Source organism: Euprymna scolopes, chromosome 2 (assembly GCF_053919585.1).
Source record: "Euprymna scolopes isolate OS-2025 chromosome 2, ASM5391958v1, whole genome shotgun sequence".
NCBI lineage: Eukaryota > Metazoa > Mollusca > Cephalopoda > Sepiida > Sepiolidae > Euprymna > Euprymna scolopes.
The window spans coordinates 147,057,030-147,070,023 of record NC_136483.1 but is presented as its reverse complement, the minus strand read 5'-3'; the positions used below and the strand labels follow the sequence as shown (position 1 = coordinate 147,070,023).

The 12,994-nt window shown below is 30.6% G+C and overlaps 1 protein-coding gene across 2 annotated transcripts in view; it reads left to right on the top strand.

The window, feature by feature from the left end:
• Positions 1-12,994, top strand: part of LOC145297325 (protein phosphatase 1G-like) — a 34,369-nt gene that overhangs the window by 12,731 nt on the left and 8,644 nt on the right. Inside the window, exons 3-4 of one of the 2 annotated variants that reach the window (XM_080143334.1) lie at positions 231-407; positions 9,542-9,640. In XM_080143334.1, coding sequence (XP_079999460.1) covers positions 231-407; positions 9,542-9,640 — 276 coding nt within the window. The remainder of the gene's footprint in view (positions 1-230; positions 408-9,541; positions 9,641-12,994) is intronic. The other variant, XM_080143335.1, reaches the window with a different exon arrangement.

Here is a 12,994-nt window from a genome sequence, read left to right as displayed (position 1 = left end):
TTAGAAAGAGTCAGACTTGTGGAAATCTTGAATCAGATTTTTTAATCTTGAAAGTATTAAATTTGAATATTGGAAAAACTCTTTGAATAAGGACTTGGCCAAACTCTTCAGATTCTGTATCTTATTAGAAATAAAAGTTAGAAAAGAATTTAAAATAAATAAATAAAATTAAAACGTAATGATCAAATTTCACATCTGATATTTATTGCTACATATTTTTGTTTTTTTAGGTTCAGAAGTTGCAGAATATTGTGCTTTACACCTACCAGACTATTTAAAGAAATTGCCAAGTTACAAAGACGGTCAACTTGGTGATGCTCTCCGTGAAGCCTTCCTTGGATTCGATGCAACATTGGTCACAGAAGAAGTTGTAAAAGAATTGAAATTGTTGGCAAATATTGACAAAGGTAAATCTGTCTTCTTTGCTCTAAAAGACATAACCATAACTTTAACAAAAATTTGCAGATCTTGACAACTTCAGAAAATTGTAACAGAATAGATTAGGGGTGTTTTATTTATTTATTTATTTATTTTTAATGAGTCAGTGGTAAACTCCATAGTAAAATTCAAATGTTTAATGGCTTTACTAGAAAAAAAAATGAGAAAATTAAGTTATTAAATGGCGTTTCTAAAGTAGACTTTTTTTTTTTCTTTTAACGCTTAAGAAAAACGAATAACATTAAACATTTTAAGATGAAATAAAATAAATTCAGATTTAACAGAATTTGGTTTGTATATTAATGGAGAATCTAGTTAAAATGGGAGATGTCCAAAGAGGTATAACAAATGGTTTATCTGTAATCAGAAAATAGTTTCATATTAGTTGAATTGTATTCATTTTTCACATTAGATAATTTCAAAAATGATGAAATTGTTATAGCACAAACTATGGAAACGGTTAACCATATAGTCATGAGTCAATGGTGTAAACCCCATAGTAAAATTTAAATGTTTAATGGCTTTACTAGAAAAATGAGAAAATTAAGTTATTAAATGGCATTCGGTTAAGAAACAATATTACAGAATGAATGAAAAAATGCTAAACAACAAAAGAATACCATTCCTTAATACACTGGATGATATACACACATACTCCCTTTTCTTATTGCAGTTATTTCCTTAGTTTGGCAAGTTGCCACCTTTTTAAGGAACTAAAATATCTTTTGCATACCTGAAAGTGATTTCAAAAGAAAACAAAATTTAAAACTAGCAAATCTAAAAACGATTAAATATCTATTTAATTACTTTCAAATAAGTTTGCTTCTTTTTTTTTTTCTTCTTCCCCCCCCCCTCTAATTAAAACAGCAGATACTTTTCTTATCTTCCATGTGTGAATTTTGCGATAAATTTTTCGCCAGCCAAAAAAACCCGTAACACAAACTGTGTTTTGTATAAAAATATAGAAAATATACTTTTCTTAATTATTTTTTATTGCCTCATGTGTGGGCGCTGAGCTAGAGACGGCGTGTGGACAGGAGGGTGGGTGGATGGAACCACAAGCTCGTGCTAATGTTGCTTTGCCAGCTGATTGTATGCTTCTCTTTTTCTCTGGGTTATATATGTGACCTGCTCCCTGCAGGTGTGCTCACCTTGACAGCTGCATGCATAAAGTAGTTGACCTTTCACAACCGACAATATCCATTCTGACAGCCTGACCCCAATCATTCAGTGCATTTGGCTACCGGCTGTAATTCCTGCATGTGCGCACCTTCAACACATGACAAAAAAATATCAATGAATGAAAACATAATCTGTCTGCTGTTGTCATTTTTATTTTTAATATTACTATACAAAGATTTCTATTCAAGAGAAATGATATAAAAGAGTGATACAATAAATGTGTAATGTAAATATTACAAGCTTAGATCTGGTAATCTAATAGGAAGATTATGTCTGAATCGTATAAGTGCATAACGGGAGACTTTGATGATATGGCCACGTTGAAAGAATGGTTAAGTGCTTGCGTTAATAAATGTAGAATAGTTGAGGTAGCAGATGAAGGCCATAGAAAAGGGGGGGGTAAAGTGGACTTGATAGAAAAGGTGATAAATACCTAGCCTGGGGTAGGTTAGTTTGAGGGTTAATTTCTAAAAACTGTCCCAACACTTTCCAGCATGTAAAACTGATGTTTAATCAAAAATGGTAATGTAAAAAGTAGTAATTAAGATTTTTTTTGGGGGGGGGGGGGGTTATTAAATATTGTCAAATATTTCAATCAAATGAGATATTCAAAAGTATATCCATAAAAACTATTTTTCTGTTTCAGCTAACTCATATGTTAAAAAAAAAAATCTCTCTTCATTAAAATCCCGGACAACAAATTGTTTCAATTATTATTTATCCTGACAAGTTGATTTGTGATTATGAACATAATTCCAAACCAATGAAGTTTGTGACCTTGAAAATGTATGTCAGAACTAACATATCTCAATCTGCATTTATTTAAGAAAATCACTGTTAGGGCTAGATTAATGCCACCAGATAGTAAGTAATTATTCGTATCTAAGTATTCTTTTTAAATATTTATTTTAGATTACATATCTTTTAATAGTTTTCATTTTAATTACCTCACTTGAAAGTCAATGAACATATTTTAAGAGTTTTAGTAATTCATCCTATGAGTACTTAGAATATGCATTGAATTTGTTTTACTATCAGTGGCTCAGCTCATTATAAAATTTTATATAGTAGAAATTCTCTACAAATAAAATTTCTTACACTGTGGCAATCTCAATCTTTTTCCCCACACTACATCAGTAGGACAGATTGATTTGCAACTTTTTTCAGAAAATCAACATGGCACTGGTGGTGATAGTTGGGATTTGATGTGATAAGAACATATACCAACAATTAGATTCCCATCTTGAACAGAAAATTGAGCATTTAATTTTAAAAATCGTGTAGAAAAATGTTGAAAAATCCTTCATTTTCATAGCATTTTTCACAACACTGACTTTGAAATTTCACTATTTTTATAACATATTCAATTAAAATCGATATTTATATAAAATACATTGAAAGAAAAATAAATATATAAATTATAATTTTAATTATGAATCACAACTAGCAAAATATCTCAACTTTTACTGCATTGATTAAGCAAAAATTGTAAAAAAAAGCTAATTAGCAACTAAGTCTTTTACATTTCACAATTCAAAAAGATGTGGAGATGTATTACACAATATAACAACTTGATACAAGTTACAGAACCATCTATTTTAATTTTTTATTAGAGGCAATAATATAAACTGCTATAATAGAACTAAATTGTCCTGTATAATTTCCTTTTGAGGAAAATGAAGATCTAATTTGCTGGCACGATGACTTTGTAATAATGTCTGTCTTGCTTCCTGCTCATATGCAACTTTTTGAGAAAATTCAATCAAATTTGACCAGTGTGTGACTGCAAAATTGATAGCAGTAATCTTTTTCTTTTTTTTTTTTTTTTTTCCCCCCCAACACTATTTCTGGAAAAAACAATTATTTGAAAACACTTATTTTTTATATTTTTGCGATGTAATATGAATAAAACTAACTATTGTTTGGGTAAATTAAGAAAACTAATAAAATTTAATGGATAAATATTTATTTACCTAATGGACAAAATCCTTTGAATGCCCTCTTCTCTCACATTCAATTCATCTGAGTTTATCAGCGATATATTTTCTGGAAATAGTGCAAAAGCACTATATTTTGAACAGTTCAAAACAGTAATTTGGATTTCAGTTCAGTTGTTTTGTTCTTTGAATCATATTAAAATATACTGTTGTTGGTTAAAAGAAATATTGTCGGTTTTGATCTCAAACCAACTAATTGCATACACTTGGATGATAAATTTGACCTAAATGTTTAATTTATCCTAGTGTTTGAGGATAGACAACTCTAGTCCATATACGCATTAATCTTGTGGCTTATGTTAGCCATCTTCCTTGATTCAAGGGCCCAATTTTCTAAGTTAATTTCTCCACAAGAAATGCAAACAGCATACTAAAAAAGTAGCCTCTGGTCTTCACACTTGTTTCTTCTGCTGTCAGATAATGATGATCAGGAGGGGCACTAATTTTTTAGAATTCTACTTGAGGCAAATCTTGATAATTATTGATACAAAGTTTCCCCAAAGCACCAGTAAATGTTAGGCTTTTTGTTGTTCCATCAATTAATTTAAAAATTGCTGTAAATGGCAGTTATTCTAGTAGAACCTGAAAATTTGCATGTTTAATAATAGAGCCAGATTACATAATAAATACCAATATAAAAAAAAGAACATAATTGCAGGTGAGTATAGAATTAATTTTACCTCCTTGTTAGGAGGACATGTGCAGATTATGTGCCTTGTTTGACAATTTTCTGTCTTGCACTTTACTGCAAAGTCATCACATCTCAAGACAGAAAGTTTACAGCTACAAGAAAATATATCAAACCGTCTATCTGTTCCTTCATTCACTTTCATACACTTTGATTGCTGCAAGAGATTTCCTGTCAATCTGTTTGGCCCTCTTATAGCAAAATATATTGACCTCCTGTTCTATATAATGTTACCTTAACAAGGGCAATTGTGGATTGACTGCTTGCCGAATACTAATTATTTTCTTGGCAATTAACTTAGAAATCTCACTATTTTTTTAAGTGGGCATAACCGTTTTTGAGGAAATAACTAAACTGGATGACTTGTCGTGAAGTTGGGGGTGCTGTTTATCCAAATGACAAGGTGGACCAGCAAATTTTGTGAACCAAATTCTAATCTGAAAAGTAAAATAAATAAATGGATTATAACTGAAGGAAACTGTATTAGGCTATTTTCCAGTTTCATACGTAAAAAAATAAGCACTAGTTATAAGAAATAATGAAAAACTTTGTAGAGTTGAATTAGATGTATTGAAAAGAGAGAACCAAACATAATCAGAGGCATAGTAGTGTTTAGTTTAGACATTTTTAGCAGAGTTTAGCTCCTCCTTCGGTAACATGAATTTATCCATAAAGAGATTCATTCTTGCTGCCATTTTAAATGAGTGTGTAGTGTTTAGATTTTGAAAAACCATCTATGTTACTATGCTATTTTTAATAGTATTTTGCCTTTACAATTAATATTTATTTTATTAATTCATTATCTTCACTCATTCTATTTAAAAATGTAGTTTAAAATATATTCTAAATAAGGATTCCATTTTCTTAACAGTACGGATTGTTTTGATGATGGGACGTTCTTGGCAATTCACCGAAAAACTTTTAATCGCTTCAATTTTTAAACTTTTAAAGTCATTTCCTCAAACAAAGATAACTATTTTGAGAAAAATATTTTGTGTAGGTCTTTTCTATGTCAAACCCCAACTATCATCACCATTGCCTCACCAGGGTTCCAAAATCGACCTGCCCTACTGTGGCAGTGCCAATCTTTTTGCCCAGACAATCTTTTTGCAATGGTTATGGTCTTGTTTTATGTTATGCTATATATATTCTTTTTCAGCAACCAAATTTTATTTTATATATATATATATATATATCTCAGAATGAGATAAATTAGATCAGATTAATGCATCTTGTGGTATCAAGTCTTGCAAAATATTTTTGGGAAGTAATATTTTTATATAAGACAATCCCAGCCAAATAAAATTGCTCAATATACTAGATAGAGCAAATTAAAAGTTTACAGCTTTTATATTTAAACTAGCGAGGGTACCTGCCGTTGCCCGGGTGAGAAACGGGGGGAGGGGGGGGTAAAAAAAAGTTTTGGTATGTAGGTAGGATCGAACCCGAAGCCCTGAGGTGAAGTTGGAAAATAAAATGTGAAATAAACATGACACGTTAACCAATCGGCTATCAAGAAAGAGTTAGTGAAAGATGTTTGAATTTATTTAAGTAGGAAGAGAATTGACAGGTGCCCGCACCTAATGACTTAATGAGGTCAAATGGAAGTCGTGGAGTTAACATTTTCTGCGAGCATTATGACGACGTAAACAATAGCTAGTCAGCAGTTAACATTTTCTGCGGGACAGTTTTTAATGAGGTCAATAACTCTGTTTGTTTGTTTTTACCCAACTTTGGGGAAAACCAGCTCCCCGTTTACTAGGGGAGTGTCCAGACGAAAGCAATTGTTTGATATGACACTAAAAAAACCGACATTGATCAAACGTTTACATCACTTTCTGGAGACCACTGGGAACTGCCAATATGAATCCAGTTTCGCTTTTTTATACTGAAAAGCGAAAGATACACGCGAAGATCTAAAATTCCGGAAAAAATAGCGCATGAAAGTTGGGCAAATTAAATACAGACGCGACCCCCGTTCGTAACTCTTAGATATTATCATTTAGACAGCATATAAAAAGTTTTAAAAAGGAATGAGCTGGCCGAAAAGTCCAGCGAAAAAAGCCTTTTACAGACATACACAAAAAGCGAACACACATATATACACACATTTTCACTTTTATATTTATAGATTTCATTTAGAAAAATATAATTTTTCAAAACAAAAATTTATTATTTGAGCAAATAATACAATATTCAAAGTAATCTCCTTAATCCGTAGGTTTTCGATGTAGGCTCATTTTCTCAGGAAAGTCATTAGCAAAATAGTAAATCTGGTTCGATATCATTTTGCTATTCAGCTCATACATGGAAAATATATTAAAGATTAAATCTTTTTAAGGGATAGAGAAAAGAAAATAAGGGTATGAGCCTACATAAGGAAATTTAAATATTGTATTCTTTGTTCAAATAATAAATTTTTGTTTTGAAAAATTATTTTTCAGAATGAAATCTAAATATTAAAAAAACAAAAAAAAAAGACAAATATATCTTTTTCAGCAACCAATTCAATCTTGTTTTCTCTCCAGATTTTGACCTAATTTTTACTCTTTTCATCTTATTTTCAATTTTCTTTCCTGATGTCTATCTAGCTTAGTTTTTGTTTCAATGATCTCTAATGTACAATATATGCTGCCCACATACCAGTGCTGTTATATAATTTATTTTTCCCTGGTATAGAGTAAGTTTCTCATATTCGATGCCTCCATTCAGTCTCAAAAGACAAAGGATACCCCCTGTAGGGGCAGCTGCGCATGTAATTGATAGGCAAGGGTTGCGCAATCCACAACCACACCTCTCCTGAATCGGCACTGCTTGAGTCCAGTGGCAAGAAGAAGTCCAATATGACTGGAAACAATACCAAGATAAGTGGAGAGCACATACAGCACCTAGAAGTCCCAAATGGTCACCCATTTAGAACTGACCAGGTTAAACATTGCTTAACTCTAGTGATCCAACGGGATTATGCCATACTACTCGTAGTAGTATAATAAACTTATGATACAAATGTTGGTTTCATTCCATCAAAGGAAATGGGTTAACTGTAAAATCTGAAATTCTACAATCTTTTATAGGCAAATGTTTTTGTATTTACAGATATTGCTGTTCAAATGCATTGGTTATTATTTTCTATTTAAAATGTTGGCACCCTTCACCTAGTCACTCTAAACTATTTTTTTGTGTTTCCTGTATAAACTGCTTGTCTTCACTAAAGTTCAACCTACTTGACATTCTTAGCTTCTAATTAAAAATTAGGTTGGTCAGGCTGTTCGCATCTGCTGCTGCTCCTATAGAATGAAACAAATGTGATTTTACTTGCCATGAATATATTTTTATGTTACTAAGCTCTACTTGTGTATTGAGCACTGTAAAGCTAAATATTGAAATAAAAAAATATATGTACATAATATATCTTCTAAGTAGTGTCATGTGATGATTAACGCTGTTGGCTCTGTGTGCTGGATTAGTTGAATCACTTTCATTAAGTAAGGTATGAATCCTTATATCCTCCCTCCAACTGAATGTATCTAGAATTTCTTGAAACCGAAAAGTATTCTATAAAAATAACTATGAAATGACAATATATGTATGTCATAAGAAAACCAACCTCTTAAGATGGCAGACTTTAGACAAACATAGGGACTTGATATCCTATCATATTTCATTTCTCTACTATATATATATATATATATATATATATATAAATATATATATTATTTTATGCTTATGCAATCATTAGTGTAGGAATTGATAATTACTGCAGGTCAGGAGATTCAAACTCAATCACAAAGCCACCTTTGACTTTATCTTTCCTCAAGACCACTGGCAATTAACACATAACTGGAAGGAAATTAAGTACTTATAAACGCCATGTCTGTGGACGTTAACAGTAAGCAGTGTTCAATGACCACAAAGTTGAAATGCTGCATTTAAATTATTTCTTTATAATATATGTAATGAAGATAAATATTTTAGTTTTTCTAACGATTTGAAGTTTTTCATTTCTACTGTATCTTCTTACTTGACATGCCAATATTTTTCTTTTTTCTTTCTCTTTTTATCCTTTTGCCTTCCTGTTATCTCTGTCCTATATCTTCCTTTCCTCTATCCCTGCATAATTTCATATTTTACCCTAACTCCTCATATTTTCTATTTTTCTCTCCTTTTTTTTTTTCATTCCTTTCTCTCCTATATTTATTTTCCTTCTTTTTCTTTATTTTTATTCATTATCTATTTTTATGTAATGTTTTATTTAAAATACATTTTAGTTTTTTTTTTTAATTTTAACTTTTTTTTTTATTGATCTCTTTTAATTTTTTTTTTCTTGCCAGGAAGTGATAAGACATTTATTGATTCCCTATAAATTTCTTGTTTGTATCTTTTTTTTTGTTACTCAATCTATTATAAATGGACATTTGGACTTCATTCTAATCTATTCACATCACGGATTAGATTCTCTCTTCTGGACCATGCCATTTAATACACAAAAATATTTTTATATATTTATTTTCAAATTTATACTGACAGTAACTTTTTGCTGCGTTTTATCCTCTGATGAAAAGAATCACTTTGAAAATCCATGGGTCAAGAATTATTCTTTATTTTGATTGTGTTTGAATATTCGATTAATAAATATTGTAATTCATTCAACTTTTATTTTCATCAATTTTCTTGTTTGTTATATATTTATATATAAACTAATAGTTTCCTAATATATATATATAATTAAGAGTCTATTAGCACTTTGTTTCATTATTAATACTTATCATATTGCAAAGATCGTTCTTCTCGCAAGAATAATTTTTGAAATGTTATAAAATCAACATATTTAATCGTTTTTTTTTTTTTTTTTTTTTTTTTTTTTTTTTTTTTTTTTTTGCAAGTTTCATCCGTATTCAACAGAAAATCTTGAGGGTTCAATTCGTTATTTTTAAATTCATCTAGTTTATTAACGTGCTTGACAGTAATAGTAGTATTAACAGATAACTTTCATCAAGAAATAGAAGAGGGGAGGGTACATTTATGAATATTTTTTTTTTTGTTTTATCTTGTCTGAATTTTTTAGTTGAACTAGAATTGATTCATTAAGATACCCATTTAGCAATGTAAATGCTATCAAAAAAATACATTCTGTATATACTTGTAATCTCCAGTTATTCCCTCTCTTGTGATTGGCTCGCTCTTTGGGGCAATGTCGTATTGATTACTGAATAAAAATTCTTTTTTATTTTGCTAGGGAAAACACCTGAAAGGTCAAACCCACTAAAAGCAAGATTCTTCCGTGATTCTTCTTCGTTGTCATCTTCTTCATCATCGATTTATTCCTCAATTTCAGGTTTGTTATTTGTTCCTCTTTTCCTACTTCACACACATTTTCTTAAATCTTTAATCGGTCATAAATGCTTATGCTATAGAATTTTCAAAATTTCAAAATTAGATTTATATCAAGGACGAGGATTTTCTGAGTTTTTACTTTTATTCAGATGTAATGAAAATATCTGGACATGCCAAAAGTTTTTTTTTTTTTTTTTTTTTTTTTTTTTTTACATCTCTGCCATAAATGCCGAATAATTTTATCAGCATTTAAAATGAGAGGATGTTTTAAATAATAATGCCATTGATCTATCGTAGATTTGCCAAATTCTCATTGAATATTATCAAATATTAAAAATCGTTTTCGGTTGGCTCAATGTTTCCATCTGATCACGTTTCATCTTTTAGTGATCTTTAAATTTGAAGTTTCTCAAAATGTTCATATTACTTTCTAAAGGTAATAGCGCATTTTTAAATTGTTGGATTGAATAGATATTTGGAAAAATTGTGTTTAATGTTTGGATGAACAAAAACTTGAATTTAAAAAAAATTTCTTTTAAAGTTTGTCAACAAAAAATTTTTTAATTTGCTTCATGGGGAAAATTGTTGACTTTATCATAATGTTGCATTCCTTGAATAAGCACGGATATTGAACGCCATCTTACCATTTTTTATTTAAAAATTGTTTGAATTTGTTAGAAAATAAAGCAGAATTTCATCTTTGCTGTTTATAGGAGACAGTCTTCTGGTTTTGATAATCCCATCCTAAAATATAATCACTTTATTTCAACAATCAGCTTATAATATATATATATATATATATATATATATATAAACTTAATGCGGCAGCTGATTTGTCAAGCACAGCTGAGGAATATAGTTACTGATTTTTCCACCGAGGCTGATATATTCTTGATATTTTTATTTTAATTCTGTTAATTTCGTTTAATTATTTGCATGAATCCACATGCCTCTATATTATGTTTGTTCCTCGTGTTTTTGTTTTTTTTTAACCAGGAAAATGCTTTCATGGCTTGAATTTTACTGTTCTATAAACATACGTAACATAGTTTCTTCAGTTGTTCCTCAATCATCGTCATATTCAGTTTAACGTTTGCTTAAACATGTTAGTATATGTTGGCCAGGTCTTTATCTCTCTTTCCATTTGGTCCATTTTTATCACTTCCTTTCATGTTTCCCTTGGCTTCTCTTGTAAACTGAATCTGCTATATCAACTGTTCTACATCTACTAACCCATTCCTTCAACGTGACCATACTAATGGAGCCTGCTCATTTGCACACATCTGTTTGCGCCAATAATCTGATTAAAATGCGTCGTTAGAAACTTATAATCAAATTGATATCTTAAAACGATAAAAAGGTGCTTTTTTTAAATAGTTTCAACATATAATTTGTTTGAGACAAACAACTTGGTATTTTACTCTTTATGTATTGTATTTTTCTATATATTTTCTGTTTTGATTTTGTCTGCAGATTTTTATCCTAAATTTATTTTTTGTGAAAAACAGCTTTATATCGTATTATATTAACATCTCGCACACACATATATATATATATATATATATATATATATATATATAACACATACAGAGGGTGAAATGATAAATTTGTCACCCTAAAGAAAACAACACTACAGTTTATTTTAAGTTTTATTGAAAAAATCAGTTCAGGTAACTTAATTATATAGTAGAGCTGACATCTGTTCAATGTAACAGCCTCTGTACGGGTCTGGAACTGGGAGCATGCCTTTTTCACTAGTGCAGACGAGAGCTCAGCAGATGGCGGCAATCAGGCTGGCTTTGGTATTGTGGGAGGTCATGTTGGTGATGTTCTCGATGTAGTATCAAATGAAGTATCCGGCGGGTTCAGGTCAGGAGAGGAGAGAAGGATACAAAGTTGTAGCACTCTTTCTGAAGCCAAGCCTCGGTCTCTTTGGACTTGTGAGCCGCCACTGAATCCTGCTGCCATACCCAGGGTCTGCCAGCGGCCATTTGATTGTGCTAGTGTTATATTGTGGGTCATACCATCTTTACTCACAGTATCAATTGTATGTTATATTATCGAGGGTGTGTGATTTTCGTCGTTAAACTAAATATGTATGTTGTATTGGATAGATAGGGCTGGGTAAATATAAATGTGATGTCTCGTAATATGTTCATCTGGTGTAAAATCGTTAAAGGTGAACAAGAAATGAGTCTATCGACATAAATTTCAAGAACATTTTGTATTGTTTCTCTTCACAACTAGGAAGAAAGTTTGCCATCAGATCAACACAGTTTGAGTTTTCTATCTTTCAGTTTCAACCAACATAATTTTCTTAGGCAACCAATCTTTTTTCTGGGACTCTTTGCATGCTTGTTTATATTAGGAATTAGTGGCATCTAATTGGGTCATGGTGAGTACCTTAGTTTTTAAAAACTCCTTAATAAATCCAAAAAATGAGATATTGCAAGTTTCATCTTTGGTCCTAGGGAAATTCCTTTTTTTTTTTTTTTTTTTTTTTTTTTCTTTTCTTTTTTTTTTTTTTTTTTTTTTTTTAAATGTTGTGTTCTCTCCAGTGTCATCTGATATCACTTACATATTTTGGTATGTGCCTATTTCTACAAACTCAATGTGGAGTAGGGGATTCTTCCATCTGACCCTTTTCCACACACATGCACACACCCTTGTACCTTTTATGACAGTACCACTTCTTGGGTCAAGACACATCTCACAGATCTCACTGGACATAGAACAAATTTGATTTTTTCCAAATAACTTTCTAAAATTTCTTTTATCTCTTCAATTTTCAGGACAAAAGCACTTTCTGTTCCGATGTTGAAATCAAGCATATGGAATTTTATCTTTCATATGACCGGGTGGGTGGGGGTGGGGGGGGGGGTTGTCAGACATGTTTGACATTTGCAATTTTATATTGCACCTCTCAAAACAAATCCTGTTTTTACATAACATCAATATCTAAAATATGCATTTCATGTCAATTTGCATCTAAACGTCTTTTCCTTCCCAGTTCACTCTTTACTTTATTTTCAATGCAAATTTTCCAATATGATTTTACAAGAACCATTAAGTTTGCTTTTAATCCGTTTTCAGCCTGTGAGCATTGCCACAATAGGATTTAAAGCATTTTGTAGGTTATTTGATGCCAAAACAAAAATCCTTGACCAGAAAACAAACCCAAATTTTCTGAAAATTTGTTGCATATTCACATCTTTCTTTAAAATATGAATGGTTATGTGATTATGGGAATTTATGAATATTAGTTGAAATTTTAGATTTAGAATCTTTGCATAAACATTTACTGAATTTTTCTCCAGTTTTAGATTATTCAAAAAATGAAAAATTTCATCTATTC